This window comes from Brachypodium distachyon, chromosome 4, assembly GCF_000005505.3.
Source record: "Brachypodium distachyon strain Bd21 chromosome 4, Brachypodium_distachyon_v3.0, whole genome shotgun sequence".
NCBI lineage: Eukaryota > Viridiplantae > Streptophyta > Magnoliopsida > Poales > Poaceae > Brachypodium > Brachypodium distachyon.
The window spans coordinates 6,696,210-6,721,016 of record NC_016134.3 but is presented as its reverse complement, the minus strand read 5'-3'; the positions used below and the strand labels follow the sequence as shown (position 1 = coordinate 6,721,016).

At 45.2% G+C, this 24,807-nt stretch overlaps 3 protein-coding genes across 9 annotated transcripts; 2 read left to right on the top strand and 1 right to left on the bottom strand.

Moving 5' to 3' along the window:
• Positions 1-8,947: 8,947 nt before the first annotated feature.
• LOC100842977 (blue copper protein) lies at positions 8,948-12,162 on the top strand. Its single transcript, XM_003575496.4, has 2 exons — positions 8,948-10,659; positions 11,470-12,162. The coding sequence occupies exons 1-2, from the start codon at positions 10,416-10,418 to the stop codon at positions 11,964-11,966; spliced, it is 741 nt and encodes a 246-aa protein (XP_003575544.1). The 5' UTR covers positions 8,948-10,415; the 3' UTR covers positions 11,967-12,162.
• Positions 12,163-13,730: 1,568 nt separating this feature from the next.
• Positions 13,731-19,703, top strand: LOC100842669 (putative pentatricopeptide repeat-containing protein At5g06400, mitochondrial). Of its 7 annotated transcripts, XM_024454739.1 has the most exons (4): positions 13,731-17,574; positions 17,668-19,266; positions 19,337-19,384; positions 19,477-19,703. In XM_024454739.1, the coding sequence occupies exon 1, from the start codon at positions 13,772-13,774 to the stop codon at positions 17,129-17,131; it is 3,360 nt and encodes a 1,119-aa protein (XP_024310507.1). In that variant the 5' UTR covers positions 13,731-13,771; the 3' UTR covers positions 17,132-17,574; positions 17,668-19,266; positions 19,337-19,384; positions 19,477-19,703. The 7 variants fall into 7 exon arrangements, with proteins under 7 accessions (XP_024310507.1, XP_010237275.1, XP_024310508.1 ...); XM_010238973.2 differs by having other exon boundaries at positions 17,668-17,801; positions 17,935-19,703; XM_024454740.1 differs by having other exon boundaries at positions 17,668-18,084; positions 18,937-19,703.
• Positions 19,704-19,962: 259 nt separating this feature from the next.
• Positions 19,963-22,773, bottom strand: LOC100828120 (iron-sulfur cluster co-chaperone protein HscB, mitochondrial). Its single transcript, XM_003576418.4, has 6 exons — positions 22,237-22,773; positions 21,555-21,651; positions 21,378-21,467; positions 21,041-21,106; positions 20,798-20,866; positions 19,963-20,703 (listed from the first exon to the last, which is right to left on the bottom strand). Exons 1-6 carry the CDS (start codon positions 22,551-22,553, stop codon positions 20,566-20,568), a joined length of 777 nt encoding a protein of 258 aa, XP_003576466.1. The 5' UTR covers positions 22,554-22,773; the 3' UTR covers positions 19,963-20,565.
• Between the last annotated feature and the right edge of the window lie 2,034 nt (positions 22,774-24,807).

The window sequence follows — 24,807 nt, the reverse complement described above, 5'->3', positions numbered from 1 at the left end:
AGATCGCAATAGAAAGTTGAACAATTAAATTATGGACAATTCTGTACGACAATCATAAATTGTAGAACTGCACATACATGTGGACGATCTGTGGAAGTGGATCCTCCGTCGGTGGAGGAACGACCAACTAGCGTGCCCCAAACTGCCTCATGACCCTCTGTCGGGCCATCTCCTCCACACTGAAGTCGAAGATGATCTTTGATTTTGTCATCCAGTAAGCGTAATCTCTCGTGCAGACCATGAACATCCCGTCAGGGTATCTATCATCGATGGCGTCCTGTGTGTACGGCTCCCAGACAACCGCCTCAGAGTGCAACACGTCGAACTACTCGTTGAATGATGGGTAGCAATTCCTGACCTGATCGTGTGCAAAGCGTCTCTGTAAAAAAAAAGAAGTTAGCTTCATTCATGGTTTATGTGTCCAAAGTGTCGTGAAAGTAGGCAGGTCGATGTGTTCTAAGTCAAATAACTCCTGCTCAGGGTTAGGGTGATCACCCGTAACGTCTGGTCGGCCGATAGAAAACCTCTCCCACGACTAGAGATGCAACAATAATGGACATCCAAGCAGGGCTGACTTGGGCGACGCAAGCTGGCAAACGTTGCACATACCTCGGTACGTAGCCGCTAAGACAGCCAAACCCCAACTCCTCTGTGTGATGTCGTCACCACAAGTTGCATTCGCGATCTCCACTGCAATAGGGATGTAGCGTGCGCTAATGGTGGTGACGTGGTTCTCGGTGAACATCACCTTCCCGAGAAGCCACATTATATATGCCTCAAGGCTCCGAGTGATCTGAGGCTCAGTCATTTGGGTCTCTGGATACCCAAACTTCTGAATCTGCATGCAACAAAAACCAAGTGTTAGTAAACCCATGCAAGTATATGAGGTATGCTCTTAGATATATTGACTTAAAACACATCGATCTAACCTGGTAATTGAGCAACCAATCTAGCTTAGGTCCGTGAGCCTCCGAGGTGAGTGGCCCAGCTCCGGCAAGAATACCTTGAAAACGTAGGGCACAAATTAACACATAGTTCCACATAGAGTAGAAATTAAAACATATGGCACAAATTAACACATACCTAGAAAACGTAGTGCCATACTCTCCTGCCAATCAGCTGGTGCCTGCAACGGTCCTATGGGATCACCCACCAATGGTAGTCCCAGCAGCATCGACACATCCTGAAGAGTAGGAGCCATCTCTCCCCAGCGAAAGTGAAACGTGTGTGTCTCGGGCCTCCATCTATCCACTAAGCAGCTCAGCAGTGAGTGGTCAATTTGTAGCCGTGTAGAGTTGAAGCCTCGACGCTCGCCCTCTACCATTTCCGCATGAGTTGCCTCAACAAGTCATGTGAAAGGTAAAAAGCCAGCCCACTTCAAACTGCATAAATAAAATGGACATGCAAGGGATGAATAATTAAAATGAACATGCAAGGGATGAATAAATAAAATGGACATGCAAGGTATGAATGAATAAATACCGCTGAATCCAGGCAGGGTGTATCATCCAATTTTCCTTAGGAGTGCGCGTGACAAGGGGCTCGACACTCTCAGGATGCGCCACCAATCGAGCAGCCCGATGCTTATTCTCAATCTCCGGAGATAGCAATGAGACTCTCTCTATTTTGTACCTGCAACATTTATAAACATAATTAGACATACAATACAAAGTTAAGCATAGTTAAACCGAGAGTACATATTAAAACATAGTTGAACAAAGCGTACAAATTAACACATAGTTCCACACAGAGTACAAATTAAAACATAGGGCACAAATTAACACATAGTTTCACGGACTACAAATTAAAACATAGGGTACAAATTAACACATAGTTTCACATATAGTACAAATTAAAACATAGTTCCACATAGAGTACAAATTATAGCATAGTTCCACACATAGTACAAATTAACACATAGTTTCACATAGAGTACATATTAAGGCCATAGTCTAGTTTCTTCCTCTCCCTCGTCGTCCACGTCTCCCTCTTCCACGGGCAGTAGCTCCGCCAATACCGAAAGTTGGACAATAAGTGTCCCTATGGCCAAAATGGTTGCATAGAAAACATTGTCGTGACGGTCCTCCGGCTTCAGATTCATCCATATCATTCCGGATGCGCCTAGACGGGTGTCTACCTGTGCCTGTCCGCAGTAGCCCGGGCTCAGGGATGTACCGCCTTTCACCAAGGGTTACCTTGTTGAAATTGCCCATTGCACGAAACCCTAGCATCTCACCCGTCCATGTGCTAAGCACAGACTCTTTCAAGTAATAGGGAGACACAAATGAGATTGCGTCCATCGCTAGCTGCCCGCAAGTAGCAAATACATGTGAGCAAGGAAGGTGAAGCAACTTTGGTTTGTTGCAGGTGCACTCACACGTTGGCCACGCTTCATTTCCAATCTTCACCTCCTCTGTTCTCAATTCATTTCCAACGCTGAACTTGTCACTTGGCAAGCGCACCTCAAACCTGTGTTCTTAATTACCGATGGCGACGACAGTATGAGACCTAGCTTTTTCCATCTTCTCATCCATGTACTTCATAATCTTTTCACAGTACGGTGTATTTGGGTTGTTCATGATATGCATTTCAGCTCTCCGGCGTCGATCTCTGAAATACTTCACCGTGCCATGGAAAATACCCTCGACGATGGCTGTAAGTGGTAAAGCCCTATTTCTCCTTAGGACAAAGTTGTATGTTTCTGCCAGGTTAGTAGTCATGACGTCGTACCTAGCACCATGTGTGTCTTGCAGCAAAGACCACCGCTCCAGAGGCTCGTGCTCTATCCACTGCTGGAAGTTTTTAATCTGCCTCACAACCCTTCTCCTAGTGCCGGGTGGGTCAAACCCTGGCAAGTCACAAAGCCCAACAGGTTCTTCCTCAGATGGTCCTGTTCCAACTGTTGTATGTGCAGCCACTGCTGCTACATGTGCTACTACCGCCGCGTTTCGTGCCGCTGTCCTCTCCCTAACATGTTTCTTCGTGAACTCATCAAGATAACCACGTATCCTAGTGTACACCATTGTTGGTTCTGTTTGCAGAGTTTCTTGAATAGATTCATAACTGACTTTTTCCTGAACTGTGAGAAGAAGTTGGCCCCCAAATGCCGCATGCACCAACGACTCTGCATGTCCTGCCATGGAGTCTTTTCATCAGGCCCAGGGTTTGTCAGTGTCCTTATCACACTGAGTATGCCTGCATGTCTGTCATGAAGGATGCACACATTCGGCTTATCATGCACAACTGCTCTCTTGAGCTGCCTGAAAAACCATAACCAATTTTCAGTGTTCTCACCATCCACGAAAGCAAATGCGAGCGGAACGATTTGATTGTTGCCGTCTTGACCAATGGCGGTCAAGATCTGCCCCCTGTATTTGCCAGTGAGAAAAGTGCCATCTACGCATATCACCGGTCGACAATGATGGAAAGTTTGGACGCATACACCAAAAGTGAAGAACAGTCGTTGCAGCACCCTCACAGTTGGATACTCTGGGTGCAGGAAGTGTTGGATGTCGACATAGGTGCCTGGATTACGGGCTTGCAGTGTATGGAGGAGGCGAACAACAGAGTCGTACGAGTCGAAAAACGAACCAAATCTTTCCTCAAGAGCCCTCTGCTTAGCCCTCCAAGCCTTGCCATACGAAATGTTGTACTTAAACCTTACCCTGACCTTATGCATGATGGCCTTCACTTCCATTACTTTACTCTCCACTATCTCCGTGTAAAGCAACCGAGCAAGAAGCGTCGACGAGAGGTTACGATGGTCTTGAGGAATACTGGGAATGACACATGTGTGCAACACCAAGTCACTCACAACCCAATCTGTGTCATATTTAGGAACATAGCCATGCACCCTCCCGGGACAATCTATTTGTTTGCACTCCATTGTCAGATATTTTTGTGAAGAGGCTGTTGTTTTGAAAACCCTTTGTGTGGACATTGCCCAAGCAACTATGGCATCCTGCAGATGTTTCTTGTCAGGAAATCTGGCACCCTTCGCAATGTTGTTCTGATGATATTGCCATGCAAAGTCATGCCCATCGTTCACGGTCATAGCTGAAGAGAAGTGCTGATTCCATGATGCAGGAATCGACACCTCCTCTTCGTCCGACTCATGAGACTCATCATCATAAAAATTACGACCATCTGTATCTTCATCCTCCATCTGGTTTTGCAAGTGACCCTCTTTCGCATCTGCCTCGCCAGTGTACTCATCCTCTCCTACTGCCCCGGAGCTCTGGCCTGATTCATAACCACCACCTCCAGCATTCGACACAGAGTTTGCATTGGACAAGTCATAACTTGATTCACCCTCGCCTTCAGCTGGATTGGTCTCATGAGCGACAACCTGGATTAAGGCGACAGGTGTAGTTCCCCTTTTCTCCCAACTTTCTAACCAGCGCATCCACTTTGATGTCCGGTCTATCGGCCTCAAAACCCAGAAAATATTTGAACTTCACTTGGTCCACAATGCTTGCACACGGACGGTGTATGTTTCAGGATTGAGCGCTAAACATCCTACCAACCATTCCTGCAACTGACTAAACGTCCATGTTTGAGGGGCCGTTAGATCCAACTCCACATACTTAAACTGACTCAGATCAGCTCCGTGCTCAGTTGTTAAGACAGTACCGGAACCGTAGTAAAAAACAAACTTCACTACACCGGACATCTCTGATGCCTAAAAAAATGTTTAGACGCGTCAAATACTAAGCAGTAAGACATATAAAAAATATTAAGACCGTCAAATACTAAGCAGTATGACATATTAAAAATATTAATACGCGACAAATACTAAACAATACGGCATATTAGCGTGAAAAACTAAACAGTACGGCATAAATAAAATCTAGCCCATCAAAACATATTAATACCGGCCATACTATTTAGACGCGTCAAATACTAAACAGTACGTCATAAAAAAAATCTAGTCTATCAAAACATATTACTACCGGCCATAATATTTAGACGCATCAAATACTAAGCAGTACGACATTAACCATTGTCTAAAATAATGAGCACTACCAAACGCTAAAACATACTTCTATATATGCATACACACGTATCCTCATAAACATATACATTATAGGATAAATACGTGAGAGATTAGGATTTACCCTTGAAGCGTGTGAACCCCAACCTCGAGCAGCCTCACAGTCACCGGATGAGCACCACCACCACCTCCAAACTCCTCCAAACCACCACCATTGCCCCAACTTAGCAACACAAAATTAGCTCTACATGGTCTACGAAAACAGTAGATCAAGGTGTCATTGGGTGCTAAATAGCAAGGGGATGCGGTTTTGTGGGTTAAACGGGAACAAAACTCACAAATTTTGGCTAGAAATTGGGGGCATTTTTGAGGAAGAAGAAGAGGAGAGAAAGAACAGAAGAGAACGGGCGCAGGGAGCTGGGCGTTGGGCTGCTCGGCCTGGGGAGGAAGAAGGGAAGGAGAGGGAAGGAATAAAGAAAAAGGGAAAGAAGGAGGGCCCGCCCCGGTCAGCTCCAGTCGGCCTTGGCTAAGCCGAAAGGCCAGTCGGCCTGGGCTAGGCCGACTGGGGCGCCAGTCGGGCCGCGTCGAAGTGCCGGCCTCCAGTCGGCCGGGCCTAGGCCGACTGGGCCTAATCGGCTTCGGCCAGGCGGCCCATTCGGCCTGGGCGAGGACGAGGCTGTATTATTTTTTAAATTATTGAAAAACGCGTATTATTTTTAAAAATGATTAAAAAATCGTATTATTTAAAAAAATTAGCCTGAGAAGGTGCTCTGTGCTGCTCTCTGCTCCCCCACCCCTCACCCAGTCACCCCCCATCTCCTCCCCGCTCTCCAGAACACAAGCGCGAGGAGCCGTGGACGCCCAGCGAAAGAGATAACCAAAGAGGCGTTAAACAAAAAAAAAGAAAGAAAAAAGCCGACCAAACTTCCACTGATCTCGACGCAAGATCGAACGGTGTACAGATCTCCTGTTTTTTTCAACAAAAGCAGGCGCCTGGTGTATAGCAAAACGGTTAAAGTTTTACTATTGTTTCATTAAAGTTTGAATTTTTATTTCTTAGAGCGTCTTCAGCAGGGCCCCTAAACAGGGCCCCTACTAACTTTTTAGGGGATAGAGCTAAAAAAACGTTTTCAGCATGGCTCCTACTCAGGACCCTAAAATAGGAAGGTCCCTAGATTACCCCTCTTGGCCCTCATTCCTGTGGGCTCCAGAGGGAGGCCCCTATTCCCTCTCCTCCCATGCCACGTCAGCTTCTCCTCTCCTTGTGTCTTGCCACTGCCAACCGTCACCTCGCTGCCGGCCACCGTTCCGCCACCTCCGGTCGCCGCGCCGCCTCTCCGTCGTCCCACGCAGCCTCTCCACCGTCCCGCGTAGCCACTGCCCACCATGCAGCCCCCTCCGGCCGCACCACGCCGCCGCCCCACCGCATCCTGCCGCCGCCGCGCGCCACGATGCCCTGCCTCATCTCATTGACAACTGGGTCCCGGATGTCGTATAGAGGATAGGGGCTACTGCTGAAGTTGATTGATTTTTTTGGGACCCTAGAATTTGAGGGAAGCCCCTAAAAACAGTTCAGGGGCCTTGTTTTAGGGGCTCCTGTTGAAGATGCTCTTAGTGTTTCATAAAACAAATTTTATTAAGATGTCGTTTCAGTTTACATGTTGTCGAGAGATCATATCGTTTTGGTTTCATTCCAATTTCATCATGTCTCTGTAAAAATTCCACTCAGATATCATATTGTGGGATGTGGTGCAATTCCAGCATGAATCAAAAATAATGAATCAACGGTCCAGATTCATGTTGCTTTCACAATGCGATGCACAAAAACTGCACTTGGCATCCATGTAGCCTTTTCCCCGACATCTTAGACATTGGCATGGTCTACAATATTTTTTACCATATTATAGGACCAAATAAAAATATATATCTAGAAATACGATTTCCACACTTCCAATCAAGATATTTTAGAATACCTGGATGGCCAAAGTTATAGAAGCTAACCAAGACTTTGGTCAAAACACCAAGTTTAATGAAACTAAGTTTAATTTGGCCATATATCACCATGTTACATTACAAGATAAAGGTAAGAACATGGTTGTCGATAGATGTTACATGAATTCGAGTGGAGAGAATCACTTGCTATACCATGGTGACAACATTTCACATTAATTTTCATTGGAAAGCTTTTTTTTTCAGATGTTCGTTGGGAAAGCTTAACTATAGGATATCATAGTTGTCTTCTTTTTTACAAGACAGTGTAACTGCTTTAATTGTACAGATATTACAAAGCAAATGGAGCACTCAAGACAGACATATAGGACAGATAGTTAGAGAGTACGAAAGATCAAAAACTCTTGTGGTTATACTGGGATCTGATATATCTCTTTAAGCTAGCATTCTGTTTTTATCTCCTCGGTCCGTTTTGATTGGAGCCACTTCTTCGGACATGTGTCTCGCTGTTCTTTAAGCAGCACAACCTGCTTAACTGGCTAAAACGCCTACAAATTGTGAAACAAAAGATGATCTCCAAACTTAAAACTAGGACATATGCATGCATCATCGTGCTAAGATTAGTATACAGTCCCATCATATTTTGTTTACTTGGTCGAATTCAGCCACTACTTCATTGCTACGAGTCCTAAATGGCTGAATTCCCGACCCCTCTCATGCCCAAGTATGTATGTTTGATCAACCCTGGTAGAGAAACAACAAAACTGTCTCCAATATATCTCTTCATTTAAATTTTGCTGGTGCAGAGCTAGCTAGAGGGTTCGGATGGCACACAAAGTCACTTATGAAGCAATATATATATGGCTATGTGTCGTGACATTCATGTGTCTGCGTTTTGTATTTCTTACATCAGTAGTACCTTGTCAGAAGTTATAGACTAGTTGTGTGATTCATAATAGCTACGAGTAGCTTTATCATTTTGTTAGTTTCTTTTCACCCACCGTTCGATCGGGCTCATAATAATTTGGGGCGTGTGGCCTGTTTTTAACTCCACTTCACTGTGGCTTGCTGCCACGCAAGGGTGCTCATACGTCTACAGGCAAATATAAAAGCACAACCTACAGATATGGAGACTTGAGACTAGATTCAGTGTAACTGGGTATTTACACTTCCAGGTTGTGAGTTGTGCTTTTACACAACTTACAGCTATGGAGACTTGAGAATGTGTATAAAGTCAATGACGGCATGGTTGTAGCATATTATGATCATATAAGAGCTCATCATGCGAAGAAGTCCTTGTTGTGAAATATATTTGATAGGATAGGCGCGCACACACGCGCGCCATACTACCAATGTTACATGCCTGAAGTAGAAATCATCACACGACTGACCGAGAGTCCGAGAGAATATCCAATGCTACCATTCTGCAAATTCATGGCCGCACCACCATATTTTTTTTTCACATTTCTTGAGTTTATAAAATATGTGTCTAAATCACAAAAGAAAATTCAAGTCTAAATTCATTATACACATAAAGAAATAAAAAAAAGATAACAGTGTCTGAAATTTTCCTTTGTATTTTTTTGTCTTTTTTCACTATATTTAAATCTGGATTTTTCTTTTTATTTCTCTGTGTGTACCAATAAATTTGGATTTGAAAGTCTTTTTAAAAAAGGAGGGAACACTCCGGCCTCAGCAAAGCGATTATATTAGTATCAAAAAACATGTCATCGTACAAATCTAAAAATCACAGACCGATAAGATAAATAAGCTGAAATAAAACTTGGAATTAAAAGTTTGATCGTAGACACATATCTTGTGATCTCGTGTAAAAAAAATTAAAAGCAATATTTTCTCACGACGGACCACAGCTGAGTGTCAAAAGCCACCTTCCACCGTTGACAACCGATAGACGTGTGACCCAGATCTAGTGGCGTAACCAAGGTTTTGGGCCAGGATAGCCTAAGCAATGAACTGTTTATACCAAATTTCGATCAGACTAAAATTTTCTATCATTTTTCTAATGGTACATAGTGTGCCTAGAAATCTCCGGATGGTCCATATCTTCAGACGCCCGTCTCTCTCGCTCCTCCTCGTCCTCTTGCCGGCCCATCCGCCGGTTCCCCTCGCCTCCGTCGGCTGCTACAACGCCGGGAGGTGGGTCGGATTTGTAGATAGGTCTCCTTCTCTTGTTGGTTTCAGGTCCCTGTTCATGGCTGGTGAGGCAGAGACGGCGGCCATGATAGGAATAATGTTCGTCCCTCTTAATCTCAGCCAAGGTGGTGCCTTTTTCCGGTACTGTTGTGGAAGAGTGTGAGGATTTGGTCGCCAGTTCTCTGGAGTTGCGTCTTGGGGTTGAACCCCTGTCCGTGGATTCGGCCTGGCAGAGAGGTGGTGGCGACGAACCCGTCACTTGGGCTCTGCTGGGAAGTGGTAGCGGCGATGCTTTTGGAGGGGAGTCTACTCATCAGTTGTGTTGGTGATAGCTCTATTCTTGGAAAGGATTTTGGCGACGGCTGGTGTTGGTTTGGGATCGAGGTGGAGGGATCCGGCAGTCTCTGGCGAGACAGTTTGTTGTTTGGTCCGGATCCGGTGCGCGAGTAGCTCGGGGAGCGCTTCTGAGAGGGGAGTTGCCTCCAGCCAAGATTTTCATCGGGTTTATATCCAGCTCTATGGAGTTGGTGTGTGCTGTGGTCCATCAACGCCTTTGGGCAAGGGGCTTCTCTCGCTCCGTGTGTGCTTCTTCCTCGTATCAGTTCCTATCTCCGACGACTTCGGCCATGGCAGATGGTTCTGGTGCGAGGTGGTGGCAACGGCATTGAAGCTAGATCAAGACATGTGGAGTCCCTCCGGACGGAGGGAGTAGATGGTTTGTGCCAGCTGTAAGCTTGTATCCTTTTCTTTTGTTTTTATTCAAGTGTGTTCCATGTACGATTTCATTGAGTATGAATACAAAGGAAAATATCCGGATGAGCCATGAGTCCACCTTGTCCGCCCTCTAGCTCCGCCCCCGCCGAAGTCACATGGACCAGCTTGGCCAATCGATGGATCATGGATGAGACGAGGCCTCTGTAGCGTTGCGTGACCCTGTGACGTCCATTTCCGAACTTCCCAAGAGGAGCGAAGCCGGGGAAGGGGTGATCTGATTTTCCTGGATCGGGCTAGTTTCGCTCACATCTTGTACTGACTACATGGCAATTCTATCTTGCTTATATTGAGTGCCAATTTCCCTGCTTATGTTCAACCGGAAAAAAGAAAGAAATCATATCGCTGACTAAAACGAATTTTTAGTACACGTGACAACAGCTGTCGAGACCAAGCAGCCCATGTAGAAAAGAATCCACACTGGGCATTCCATATTTCCATTCCGTTCGTCTCAGTCTCAGCCCACAGCAGAACAACAGAAAAAAGAGATCCACGGGCAAACAACAACTCAACAGGGCACCCCGCTTGCCTCACTAGCGCAATCTCCATGGCCGCCCGCCTTCTACGAGCGTCGGCGGTAGCCGCAGCCGCCACCGTCGCCTTGGTGGCCATCCTGGCGAGCCCAGCGGCGGCGCAGGGCGCGCCGGCCGCGTCCCCGGTGCCGGCGGCGTACAAGAACCACACGGTCGGAGGCGCCGCCGGGTGGTTCTTCAACGCGACCAGCAACTCGACGTCCGGCAACTACTCGTCCTGGGCTGCCGCCGAGACTTTCTTCCTCGGCGACTACCTCAGTAAGTTTCTTCATTTTGCTGGCAATCTGTCCATGGCAATGTGCTGTATACAGTATAAGAGAGGGGGAAGTAGTATGCGTCATGGGAAATTAGAATGGGAGGCCATAATTCTTGTCGTCATGAAGTGGTTGGGCTGTTTAATTAGGAAGAACCTTGTATGATCGCAAGCACTGTATACAAGTGCATCTTAATTTACTGAGGATAGTCGAGAGGCAAGTACATTTTCCGCAAGGACTATATATTCTGCAAGAAAAATAAACAGGGGGGATTATACATGAAGCTAGCAACTAAAAATTCAGAACTTAGATCCAGATCTAGGTAACAATAGCTCCTGAGCTTAACGCCAAGCAGCTAGCACTGCAAATTGGAATCTTTCTGTAGTGGGCAGCATGTGCCGTCTGATCTCTAATACCACAGGGTCAACAGTTTTGATAAAATAGCTTCCCTGCTCCACTCTTCAGACTCTGAACCATCACAATAAGGTCAACCATACTCAGTTTTTTTTTTTGAAAAGTATACTCTAGTTAAAATTGAAGTAAATCGGAGCAACCAGTTGATCATTCAATACCACAATCTAGTTAAACCACAGCATTATGTGTGATTACATATACTGTACTTCTTTTGAGCAGTAAGCTACCTGTTAAACTCAAAGTAAATTGGAGCAACCAAATTGATCCTTCAATACCATAATCTAGTTAAACCACTCACTGTTCTAAAAAAAAAATTAAACCACTCACTGAATTATGTGTAACTACATATACTTCTTCTCATAGTCTGATGGCCTCTTTATTCCCTCCTGCTGCTGACCAGTATTCAAGACGAACGACAACTCGTCGGTGGTGCTGACCCCGAACTCCACCACCTACGAGCTCTGCGACGCCAGCGAGGACGACGGGCTGGAGACCTACATCTACGGCGGCGGCAGCGGCGGCGGGGGCGGGCCCGAGCCGACGGAGGCCATCGCCGTGCCGCTCATCTACGAGGGCGCCAACTACTTCTTCTCCGAGGCCGACGGCGGCGCGCAGTGCCAGCAGGGGATGCGCTTCCAGATCAAGGTCGCCCACGGCCGCGGCCTGCCGCCCGCGCTCGCGCACCCGCCGCCGCCGCCGTCCAAGGGGCGCGTCCTCGCGCCGCCGCCCGCGGGGTCCGCCTTCTCGCAGGGCGTCGTCGGCGCCGGTGCGGGAGCCGCGACCAGCGGTGACTACACGGATGGCAAGAATAACGGCGCCGGATGCAGAGCGGGTGGCCGTGGGTTCTTCGGGGTAGCTGCTATCGCGGTTGGTTTGGCATTTTTCGTTGCTGCCTGATGAGTTAGCGGGGTCTCGCTGTCAGTGAAGTGGGTGCGACTTCTCTTTAGTAGTGCTGCTTGTTCGTGTTGAATTTTTGAAGGCGGCGTATCCGGTGAAAACTTTCATTCAGTGCAAACCGTGCAAACTTCATAAAAGTCATGTTTAAAAGTTTATTTTTTTTACAAAAATACCATATGTTCGGAGTGTGATGTTCTACAAGCCTGCAAAATTTTAAGTTCAAAGTCAAAATCATTTGGAAGGAATTAAAAAGAGAAATTAACGATGAATAGTGTTAGACATTAAAAGATCATTATTCATGCAGAATTTGTTTTTTTCGCTGCTACCAAATGCCATTGAGTTTGGACTTGAAATTTTGCACATATATAAAACATCACTTTTCGAACATATGTAATTTTTTCGAGAATTTTTTGAACCATTTTCGATGGAGTTTTTACAGTTTGCACCGTAGAGGTGGTTTTCATCGGATATTTTGTCTTTTTGAAGATGGGAGTCGAATCTATCCATTCTATTAGGAGTAAAGTTCATTTTAAAATCCTGAGCTTACAAATGAACCTCAATCTTTGAAATTGGCATCCTGTCCTGATTAATCCTGACCTTCGGGATCCAAATTCCATTTGTGAGGACGGAATTGTTGACGTGATGCATAAAACTCGGGGTTTATTGAATGAGTTATTTAAGTGGTATTCAAAACCCATGCGATTTAGTTTAATTTTTTTGCATCAATTATTTTAACATGATGAAGTTTATTTTTCCACAAAATTTATTTTGTTTCATCCGTACAAACCAAAACAATGAGTATTACAAAAAGAGACCAAATAATGAGGAATGGTTAGAGTGGACGTCTTTAGTAGATTGATTGATCAACTCATGATCTTTTGGTGCGATGTCCATACTTCCATAAGTAATGCATGAATCCAACTAGAAGATTAATTTTGTAGTTGAACAAACATTTTAGGCTCCAGCTCCGGTGCGGCTAGTCATTCATAGCTCCATTTTTTCGTGGAGTTGGAGCTAGGGCATTTGGAAGATGCATAGTAGTTTTATCTCGTTGCATCCTCAAATTAATCACAGCTCCAGCTACAGAAAAAAAAGTGAAATTATGAATGAGTAGCTCTACCAAATCAGCGGAGATGTCCCAAACAAACGTTAATAGCTAGCCAGGTTTTTAACAATGGACATGCAAAGCCAATCTTCTTCGTCACGCACAACGTGCTACCCGTGTGGCCGTGTGACATAAGTACTTGGGGTGAAACTTCTTAATTAGCAAATCTCGAGTTTCATTCACCACAACAGCTGATCAAAAATCCCGTCCCCTCGAAACAGGATTTGAATTCTAAAGGGCACGAGATTATAAAGGTCAGGGTGTCGATTTCAGGATTCATTTTAGATTTTTTCTTATAATTTAGGTTTAAAATATATTTTACTCTTCTATTAATCAACCTTTTTGCCGACAATACTTGGAGCTATATCAAGCTGATCTGCTTCCAAATTTCCTCTGTGGCCGTCGGTCATGAAAAACTACTTGGTTTGTTTTCTGCGGCAGCTTTTTGTAAAATCACAAAAAAATGTTGAAGCCAAAATAATAAACAAAATAAAACAGAGTAAATTGCGCAGGGACAGTGGTTGCAGAAACCACCGTTTTTTATAAGCATACACGCATTTCTGACACCTCGGGTCCACGGGTCGCAGCGGGGGCGCCGCTTGGAGTCTGACGCAAATCTTGGAACAAAATCGGACGGTGGAAACATCGACTGTTTTGCAACAAAAACCAGTTGCCTGCGCGGCGCGCGCTAGCGAAGATTATGGCGAGGAGGAACGCCGCCACCAGGCTGCTCGCCTCCTCTCCACCCCCCTTCCATTCCAGCCACCACCAACACCACCACCGGCGGCGACTTCCTCTCCATCTCCCCGCGTCCCGCTCAAAGACCTCCTCCTCCAAGCCTCCTCGCCCGTCTCCTCGCACAGACTCCGCCGGTGCCGCCTGCAATCCCGCTGCACTCGCAGGGCCCCGCCCCTCTCTCTTCCAGGAAATCTCCGGTCTCGTCGCCTCTGCCGCCGGCACGGGCAATGACCCCCCATTTCAGCCTCGAGTGAATGAGCAGGTGTGGAGTGGCGACGAGGCACTCCTACAGCGCACGGAAGGTGCTTGTCGAAAAGCCCCAAAGGACGCGGCAGCGACTTCTGCCTCTTTCACTGGCAGAATTCCGGACCAAGGTGTTCCCGATGGCCATTCTGATAATCGGGGCGCACCTTGTGCTTATGCAAAAGGTGCTGCGCCGAGCTGGGGATCATCTTGCCAGCTGGTTGGAGATGGAAACGCCCAAGATTCTGATATTGACAATATCAGCGCCGACGTACAGAGGGTCACGGAAGTTTTACGGTCAGAGGTGCCTGGATCGCCTGTCGAGCAGAGGTTGGGGAACCTGGGAGTTACATATACGCCGAGGCTTGTCAACATGGTGCTCAATAGGTGTTTCAAGAAGAGGCACCTGGGGTGCAGGTTCTTCTACTGGGTTAAGCAACTTCCAGGGTTCCGCCACACCACGGAAACATACAACACGATGATGTACATTGCAGGTGAGGAGAGGAGTTTTGGGTTAATGGTGGAGCTGATGGACGAGATGGATCAGGAGATGTGCCCGAAGGACGTCAAGACATGGACAATTATCATAGCCAGTTATGGAAAGGCGAGGAAGACTAGCAACATGCTGTCTACATTTCATGCTATGAAGAAATCCGGTTCCGTGACCGTAGACACTCATGTCTACAGGAGGATTCTTCGTGCTTTGTGCAATGATGCACGGCATGAGCTTGCTCTTGAGTTCTACAAGGATATGCCCAAGAACATGGATGTCGGATCTGACATTTTGCGACTTCTGTTGTGTTTGCTTGCAGGAGCAAATAATGCTGAAGCTGTCTTTCTTATCAGAGATGATATGGTTAAGAGCACAAGGTATCCAGAGGAGTATTGCTATTTGGAAGTTCTGCGGAGTTTCTGCGTCTCAGGAAAAATAGTAGAGGCCCAGAAAGTCTTTCAGCAGATGACTAATAAGTCCATGGATAGTTCATCTGCTTTTGAAACCCTCTTGAGGGGTTTGTGTAAAAGCGGAAGGATGGATGAAGCTCTGCAGGTTATGGAGCATATGAAGAATAGATCATGTATTAGCAGCACTGCATTTGGTTTTCTCATTGATGGTTACCTGAGGAAAGGAGAACGTATGAAGGCACTTGAGTTGCTGCGGGGAATGAGAGAGTATGGCTGTGTTCCACTTGCCTCATCTTATACTCAACTCATGCAGCACCTCTTTACATTTGATCAATATGAAGCAGCATGTGAACTGTACGAGGAAATGCAGAAAAATGGTGTTCCACCAGATATTGTAACAATCACAGCATTGATAGCTGGGCATATTAGCAATGGACATATTTCTAAAGCATGGGATGTGCTCAGAAGAATCAAGGAGAACGGTCAGAGACCCACGATGAAAGCTTATACAGTGTTCATCCAAGAGCTCTGTAAGGCCTCCAGGCCCCTTGAGTCGTTAGAACTTCTGAAAGAAATGCTGGAATCTGATTTCAGGCCTTCTGAAGAAATTTTCTACCGGGTTGTTTGTGCTTTGCGTGACAATAACTATCTGGAGGAAGCTAGCAACGTTGAGAAGATCCACGCGTCTTTTGATCTTAGAAGGCCTAAAGAAGAGATTGGATGCAGACCATTGGAGAAAATTGACAAAATTGATGAGTTTCAGAAATTCTGTAAGTCTGATCCAGAAAGGAAGAAAATGATGTCCCAGTCCATTGGTCATCCTTCAGATAAAGACTCAGAGGTCTCAAGGTGCTCAGTTTATGTTGAGGCACATCACACAGAACAAACAAAAGGCTACTGCGATGAAGATGTCGAAGAAATGTGTCAGGTTCTGTCATCTTCTGACAACTGGAGCTTGATGCAACAGGCTCTAGAGATGAAACCACTGCAGTTTACTCCAAACCTTGTTAATGCCGTCATGAAGCGCTGCAAGAGAAAAGGTCATGCTGCTTTGAAGTTTTTCTCTTGGGTCAGCAGACTAACCTACTACATGCACACAACAGAAACATACAACACAGCTATGAAACTCGCAGGTTCTGCAAAAGATTTCAAGCACATGAGGCACCTTTACAGAGAAATGGCAGGGGCACAATGTTCCCCAACAGTGGATACATGGAATGTCATGATTTGCCAGTACGGTAATGCAGGTCTTAGTGAAATGGCTCTGGATACATTCTATCAGATGAAGCAACAAGGCTTTCAGCCCGACAAAACTACTTACAATCACCTGATAATGTATCTCAGTCGCAGAAAAGGCCGAAAAGTAGGCGCTGCTGTCAAGATACTTAAGGAAATGATTCATGCAGGTTATTTACTTGATAATGAGGTGCTTTGCACGCATCTTTCGGCGCTATGCGAGTGCGGGATGTTGGTTGAGGCAAGAAGCTCACTGGTATCCCTATGTAAACAAGGATTTGCTATACAGGCTGGCTACTCCATACTCCTTAGATCATTGTGCAGGTCTGATAGAAAAGAGGAAGCTGTTAGTTTGTTTGATGATGTTGAGAAATATGGCTGCTCCAGAAATGACTACATGTATGGAAGCCTCATTCACGCGTTACTGAGATGGGATTGCTTTGAAGATGCTGTAGCCAAGTTTGCAGAAATGAAGAATGCAGGCATACGTCAAAGCACCCATATGTACACCTCATTCATTATCTACTTCTTTCGGAAAAGAGATGTTGCCAAGGCAGTGGATATGTTCAAGGAGATGGCAGAGAACGGATGTGAGCCTACTGTCATCACTTACTCTGCATTGATACGCGGTTACATGGGAATGGGTATGGTTTCAGAGGCCTGGGATGTCTTTGAACGCATGAAGCTGAAAGGACCATCACCAGACTTTGAGACCTACTCGATGTTCATGACGTTCCTCTGCAAAGCTGGTAGATCAGAGGATGGGTTGCAGCTGATTCATGACATGCTGGATGGTGGCATCATCCCCAGCGCGGTAAACTTCAGGACTGTTGTCCATGGTCTGAATGTGGAGGGCAAGCACAACCTAGCTAACTCTGTTCTCCAGTCAAAGTGGCATCTACAGAGGGATAGGAAGTTCTCAAATTCTTCATTTGTTTAATCTTGTAGATGTGCTCACATACTTAATACTTTGTTGACTCATCACAGCGGTACTCCATGTTCAAATTTTTTCCTTTGGAAAAGTGCATATGGTAGGAGACTAGAAGCATCTGGTAAGGATGAATTAAACCTTTTTATTACAACTAGCAAGGCCCACACGACGGCGCGCCTGAGTGGGTCTCCGTGCACACTTTTATTAAGATGCCTTCAATTGTTGGATCCATCTGGTAACAAAACAGATTTTCGAATTCAAATTCACTATTTGAACATGGTCTATGTGGTTGTCCCTAGTATGACCTTCTTACTAGTTGGTGGCAAAAGTGGAAATGATAATTGAGAAAATTGACATGATACCAATATTCTAACATTGTCAAGTGCTAAGCATATGAGAATAAGCTGGACAGCTAGACCATATCTGGCTGCGATTCACATCAGGTTATGTAGGTGAGAATTTGAACCATGACAATTTGACTACAACCGGAGGAATACTCACCATTTTATCAGTTTTACAATTTTGGACTTTGATTTCTTGTGCAGATGGAAGCTGAGGTTGCAATATGAACGTAACTTAAAAGCAGTGATCTGGAAAAAATTGTCATGAAGAGAAGGACAGAATTTGAAGATATATGCAAGAATGCACTTATAGAACCTGATCTCAGCACAACAGCCTGGTGCAAACTAATATTCCGATTGATTTTTGCAATAATCTATTCACCTTTTTTTTTGACAGCCAATAATCTATCCTCCTTGACCAAGTACTATCTTCTTATGTTGTTGTGACTTTCTTTCTCCTGTTCCATTTAGGCAGTAATGGCCCTCTGAGCTCTTGGCATAACTATCAAGTCACAGGTATTTAAAACAAAAGAGGACTCTTTAAGTCGAAAACATATTGCAGAAAGGATAAATAAATGGACTCCTTCTTGTGATGAGTCCTGACTTGAAGAATACAACCAGGTTTTTCAAACATATCTCCTTTGGGATTACAAGGCTTCAAATACTTAGCATACGTATGTGCAATTGCACGAATTGTATGATTCAGTAAAACCGAAAGCACCACAGTATGTGTAATGTGTCTGCATGCATGCATTTTTTTCCAGATAATCCTGAAGTTATTTAAATCATGAAGAAATAACAGCAAAGCTCATTTGCAGGAATTAAAGAGGAACAATGCTGAAAGGGTTCCTCAAATAAACCTTAGAAGCACGGAAAAAGGCAAGGATTTTGGTCACTAAAATTGCAGTTAGATTTTAATCCCACTTTTGGAGAGTTATTCATAGATTTAAGATAATTCATTGGATGGCTGATATCTACCAGGTTTTGCCTACTCTTAAACTCAAAAAAGGAACCAGTGCATTTCTTTGAACTGCAATACTTGAATTGGTGCTAAAAAGGAGGACATCATTAAACGAAGTCAGTACCAGTAGCAGTGCATGAGAAACATAAATAATCTAAAAAGCCTATAATCAATCTATGCTGGCCATAGCATATCAAAATTGTCAAAACCTGAACCAACTAAGGACTCATAAAGATCACGATTCTAGTAACTATATATAGATGCAATATCTCATTCCCCAAAAATCAACCCTGATGAGATAAAAATGATTAATAACAGTTTCAGACTTTCAATGAAATTAAAGATGTTTTTAGATTTCTAATCATCTTTCCCATCGGTCATTATGTATTGAGATATGGTAAAAGCTTCAAAACTATCAAGGGCAAAGAGCAAATGCTATGCACATCTATTGTTTGGTTGTAGGGACTAAAACTGTATCTCTGCTGACCCATTTTATCTTTGTTATGTTATAGAGCCTTGTAATCCTGCCGTGGGTGGGCCTGCAAAGTCTCAGCTTGTTCATGGGTTAGATGATGCCCTTGGTGGCGACTTTGGAAAAAGTGCATGTACATAGGATTTTCCATATGCTGAACTGTTACTACTTATAGAGATAAAATCTCTCATGTCATTCTCATTCTTGTGGCTGGGCCGCTGGACTGAGAGAAACTTGCAGTGCTATCAAATGAACAAAGATCTTTTTGTATCCTCACTGCCTCTTCTTCTGTTGGGTGCTATTCTCATTACCTCTTAGACTGATAAGAGGGCCTATGCATATTGATGAAGAATGTTGTAGGAACAAAAAGGTTTGTGATGATCCAGATTAATATTCATTTTGGTGGCCTCTCATCTAAATCATGCATCTCTTCTTTGCAGGCGGATATTCCTAGGGTCTGGTGATGCCTTCTGTGAGAATCACGACAGGTATCGTGTTCAAGAACAAAGTGTGCAGAAACAATCATTCAGATCTTGAGTTCTTCCATTCTCTGTACCACCTGAGGGTTGTGTTGTTTCAGATCGTAGTGCATCTTTCTTCCTGCGAACCATGTTGGATGACCACTAGCGCCATTCTTCTTCCTACAACTACTACACACGAAGATGCTATTCAATTGATTCTAGACTAAGCATATTCAGCGGAGTAATTTTAGTTGATTTGTGTAGAACTGTCTTGTAGTCAACTTTGTGACATATAAATCTTTGTTCATTATATGTAGTGTATTATCAGCGAGTTCACTTCACAGAATATGACTGTCAATTCATTATGAGCTTTCCATGATTGTTCGGTAAGCCATTTGTCTATTATACAAAAAATCTGCATGGAGAAACGCTCAAAGTCGCACCCTAGCCTCTAATACCAAATAGTGTGCAAAAAGGTATAGAGTCCAAGTAAAATAAAACAAACATATATGTGCACTCCAGTATGACTTTTTATAAGACATACTCTGCGCAAAAAAAAAAAGACTATCGGACATCATATATAAAAAAAAAAAGACTATCCAACATACAGAACATGATAAATAATTAATAACTCAATCCCTGCACTGTAATCAGAAGTTCTTATCCTAGTATGCAAAAGGCAACTGAACTATCACCTTGTGCTATTTATTGAAATGCAGATTTTTCCCTTGCCAAGCCCAGGTCTAGAAATAAGTCTCCCAGAACTTTATCCGATTACATTAGAGGAATGTAAAAAAGGAAAATAGGACATCCCAAAACGGTCTTGTGTATTCCTGGGTCCTTCAGCACTAGCCTGTGGATGCACCAAGATTAGCTCATCCAACTGCTGCGCCTACTTATCCAGTTCCTATAAAAAGCAGCTCAACGATCGGCTAATGCTTCATTACTATTCTCAAATTAGCTATCTATACTCTTTGGAGGGGGGAAGGGAGCCAAGTGAAAGCCAATGCAGATCGTCAGCATAGGAAGACCACAAGCACTGGCTCTGTGACTCAAGTGCAACGATATAGCACGATGAGGAAACATCTGGTATGATTTCAAACATTTCAGATCATATTTAACAGGCAAAAGCACCAGGGTGACACAGGCCATCCAGGAAGGCAGGGAAATCCATCAGCGTCCCCATCTATCGCGATTGCGCACTCAGGTTAGAGCTTCTTCACAGTTTCTTCCATTGCACGTTCATAGTATCTCATCCTCTGTGTAGCTTCCACTGCACGATCAAAATCCCCTTTGTCAAACGCTTCCTGGAAGGAATTGGACCAGGTTTCGACCTTCCTCTTCATCTGAGAGAAGTTACATACAATGTGAGACCAGAAGTAATGAAGCATATAATTATGCTTTTTGGTAATGTCATGGATAAAATGTGCTCAAAAGAACCTGAGATTGGATCTTCTCCAGAGTTTGTGAATCACTGGAATCACTAACTGATTCACGTATCTCCATCATCTGCAAGTTATGTGAATATATAGCTTTCTTTAGGATGATCTTGTCTGGAGATATATGTATCGTTAAAGTACATAGTTCCGTTTGCAGCTATGGGAAACAAACTTATATTTAAAAAGAGACGCTGATTTGAATTGTCTACATGCAAAGCATAAAAAGGAAAATCCAACAAAATACCTCCATAAGAAGTTCTTGGTCGTTTATAGTCTTCTCCTCATCAACGTGTATCCCCTCAAGTTGCAGCTGCCAAATGGTTTAGTATGGCTCAGAAGCAATTTAAAAGATGATGTAATGGCTTATTTGCCTATGTAAGCCAAAGAAAAAAAATCCCCATACTTCTATTAGTCACGCAGCACGGATGTGCTTTCATTCTTTTCTTCCCAGATTGGGATGGTGAGGAGAGAAGTTCTAGTACTACCAAGAAACGCTAGGATATGTATCAATCAGCCAATTAAAGGGGATGATTGAACACTTTTGCACGAGCGGAACAATAACATAAAACTACCGAACTTACCAAGTATAATGCCCTTGGTAAAGGTTTGCTCAGCGTGCGATATGCATCAATCACAAGTGCTGACTGCTCAGCAGCAAAAGCTCTCTCTTTCTACACGATAAAACCATATCAGAAGGGGTTTGAAGGCTCAAATTAAATGGGAGTATTAAACTTTTTCTAAGAAATGCAAGTCTCTACCTCAGATTTAGAATGAACAAGGTCAGGGTGCAACTTCTTCTGCCAGTCTTTGTACTTCCCTTCTAAGTTGTTATCCTTTATATTGTATCCTCTGTCCCTACAGAAGCCAATGAAATATGCCATTACTCCATGTTTAAGCCCTAGTGTTACAATATTAGCATGATAACAACTTGAGCAATGTTAGAAACTTTGCAGATGTCATTTAATGGGAGCCACGATGTGAGCAGCTGATGTTTTAGGACTGTACAACATTGTAGCATTAAAGGAGCTGATCAGTGCATAGGGTGGCTGAATATGCAGCAAGTTAATCATCAGCACAAAGCTGTGCAGCACAAGAGTTTGTTCCAGGGCCATTCCTATGTCCCATTATTTTCTGCTGCAGACATAGCAGGACACAAAACTTGGACCGAACATTGGCCACAACTCCACATTGCAATTTGAAGGCACCAGAGCTATTAGCTAAACTAGGCCATTATGATGATCTCAGCACATTTTGGGGTGTTCATACGGTATATTTTTAATACAGTTCACTAGATGTGGCATTTAAAGGAAATAGACTACAGTTCGTGAAACTAGATACTACCGTACCAAATTTACCAAGCCAAATATCGCCTGATTTCCCAGCGGCCACCGCCGCGCAACAAAAGATGCCAGGGTTCGTGAAAGGCTGCTTGCTACTCACAGGCCAAAGATTCGGAAGTAGTCGACGGCGGGGTCGACAGGCTGCACGCTCCTGCAGGACCCGCAGGATAGGAATACCCCCTTCGCTCCGCAGCTCCAGCACTCGCCGTCGCCGCTGCCGCCAGTCTGGTTCGACAAGCTTCGAGAGCGAGCCCCGATGGAATCCCGGAAGGCTCCAAGATTATGGTGGAAAGAGGATGAAGAGGAGGCGGACGAAGAGAAGGTGGCTTGGGGTGTAGGGGGTTGTGGAGGTGGTCGGATCCGGCGGCCGGCGATTGCGGCGAGGTGGAGGCGGATCGGCCCGGCTCGACGCCACATGGTCGGTCTTTCGCTGGGATGGGACAGGGGATAGAAGGGCACGAGAGCACGGGCTTTAGTTTCCTCGGCTCCGACGGCACGAGGAGGGGCTAGGAAAGGAGCTTCGCGGCGAGGACGGCGGCGGCGGTGGCACGGGGAGAGTCTCCCTGCTGTCTCACAAGCCAAGTTTATTTACGGGACGCGATGGCTGAGACGTGGGACCGGAAGTTCTGTGCTGAACGAAACGTGGACACACGTGAGCCGTTTTTACTTAGCATCTCTCGCAGATACCCATGTGGCCGATCGGAACTTCAGTTTTCGGATTTAGGCAAAAAAAAAAAGAACGTGCATAACATTCCATAAAACAGACCGGTCCGCAAAACTCGTTTCGGTTTAACTGAAAAACGAGCGTCGCATATATGCCTGCTCGCAGGCTGTTTCCGTGTCCACCCCCTACTCCACGTCGCCCAAATCCGCCGCAGGTTCTCTTTTTTTTCCCCAACTCTAGCAATCCGAGCATCTCCCAACGGTGCACTCCGTAGGCTTGTGGGGATCCGCTGCTCTACGTACCGCTTTCCTCCGCGGGCGGGGAAACTCTAGCGGCGGCCGCGGCGGCGGTCCATGTGGGCTTGGCGGCGCACTGCCCGCAAAAGGGAGAACACAAGAGCCGTGATGCCGAGCGCCAGCACCATGCGTATCTGGCGGAAGAAGCAGCGCTGGCGGCAGGGACTTGGGCCGACCCACGCGGCGTGCCGCCGCGTCAGGAGGAGGCCGAGTCCTCTCGTGCGGCCGTGCACCGCCGCACATTCTCGCCCACTCCCTCGGCGGAAGCCCTAGCTGCGCCGGTTGACGACCAGGAGGCCCCGGACAAGGAGGAGGACCTGGAGTTCGTGCATACGGTGGCGGACAACCTAGTCACCAAAGACGAGGAGGATCATCGGCGCCAGCAGAAGGACGACGAGGACCCGGACCACCGCTGCGATTGAAGAGTCCAAGGGGAACGAGAACATGCCGACGCCTGCCAGGGAGCTCGAATGATGAGTAGGCGCCGGGGAGACAGAGCCGGCGGCGACAACCAGAAGCTTTTGTTTTTGGGTTAGCTCCTCTAATTTAGGTACTAGACTAATGCTGGATGTTGAATGATATGTAGTTAAGTTGATGAACTTGCCCTAATGATGGATGTTGAATGCTATGTAGTTAAGTTGATGAACTTGCCATGGATGAATGCTTGTTTATAAATTCGCGTGAAACTTTTAAAAAATGTTAGTTCTCGGTTCGGTTTCTATTCTGCACGAAGTGTTTCTAAACTATATTTTCGGATTCAGTTGATCCGAACTCGCCAAGTTTGGATCGGTCATATGGTGTATCTGCTAGAGATGCTCTTAGGCCGGAGATTGTCTCTAGCCGGCTCAGTGAACACAGGTGTCAAGCATTGAAAAAGGGGGGAACAGAAAATTCGGTGTGGCAGTTTAGTAACGTGCGACTAAACCCCTGGCCTACTTCCCTTCCTGCAGTTTTTCCCACGTGTAAGGAATCACAAGGCATCTGACATGTGGGACGCACCTGTAAGAAAACATGTGACTGGCTAAACCACTTGATTTCGGGCTAGTTGAGACAAACCGTTTCTAAATGTGTGGTTCTGCGGACAATTTTGCGATAAATGTGGTTCAGCTATATAACTAAGACAAAAAAATGTGGTTTTTCAAATTTACTCTATTTATTATATAGTGGCTTCGATGCGCCTTAGAAGAGTTGCTCTTACTAGCTTCTTCCGCTTGGGGATTGTTGTTCTGCACCTGAGATGGTGAACAAGTGCTCCATGGGGAGAGTATGGTGCTTCGTCTGAAATGGAACCAAGGTGTGGTAGAGAAAACTTGTGCTCTGACTGACCCGGTGCCTTTCCGAAGGAAAAAACTGAAAGACGGAATTGGTCGCCACCAGCACAAACAATTTTGAAGGAAAAAACTGAAGGACATAACTGGTCGCCACCGGCACAAACAATGTTGAAAGTTCATACAGGTTGTGGCTATAATGGTGCTGAGGGCAATGGAGCTATTGGGCATGTAGGGTGTGTTTGGGTGGGAACCAACACTAGCCATATGAAACCGTTGGCAACCAATGATATTTTGGCTCTTGTTTGATTTGTTGTCAAAAGTTTGGCTGTCAAAGTGGAGTGTTGTTTCTCGCTAGAGATTCTTGCCAAATAGTTGGCAAAGCGAGAGTCGAAAAATTGTTGGCCAAAAAATTGACGAGCCAATTCTTGTCCACGTTTGGT

Excerpts from the sequence above, each read along its gene's own strand:
- LOC100842977 (XM_003575496.4), top strand. The coding sequence starts at position 10,416 with ATGGCCGCCCGCCTTCTACGAGCGTCGGCGGTAGCCGCAGCCGCCACC. Across the intron at positions 10,660-11,469 it reads CTTCCTCGGCGACTACCTCA|TATTCAAGACGAACGACAAC; the intron begins GTAAGTTTCTTC and ends GCTGCTGACCAG.
- LOC100842669 (XM_010238973.2), top strand. The coding sequence starts at position 13,772 with ATGGCGAGGAGGAACGCCGCCACCAGGCTGCTCGCCTCCTCTCCACCC.
- LOC100828120 (XM_003576418.4), bottom strand. The coding sequence starts at position 22,553 with ATGTGGCGTCGAGCCGGGCCGATCCGCCTCCACCTCGCCGCAATCGCC. Across the intron at positions 21,652-22,236 it reads TACTTCCGAATCTTTGGCCT|GGACAGAGGATACAATATAA; the intron begins GTGAGTAGCAAG and ends TGGCTTCTGTAG. Across the intron at positions 21,468-21,554 it reads TTGTTCATTCTAAATCTGAG|AAAGAGAGAGCTTTTGCTGC; the intron begins GTAGAGACTTGC and ends TTTATCGTGTAG.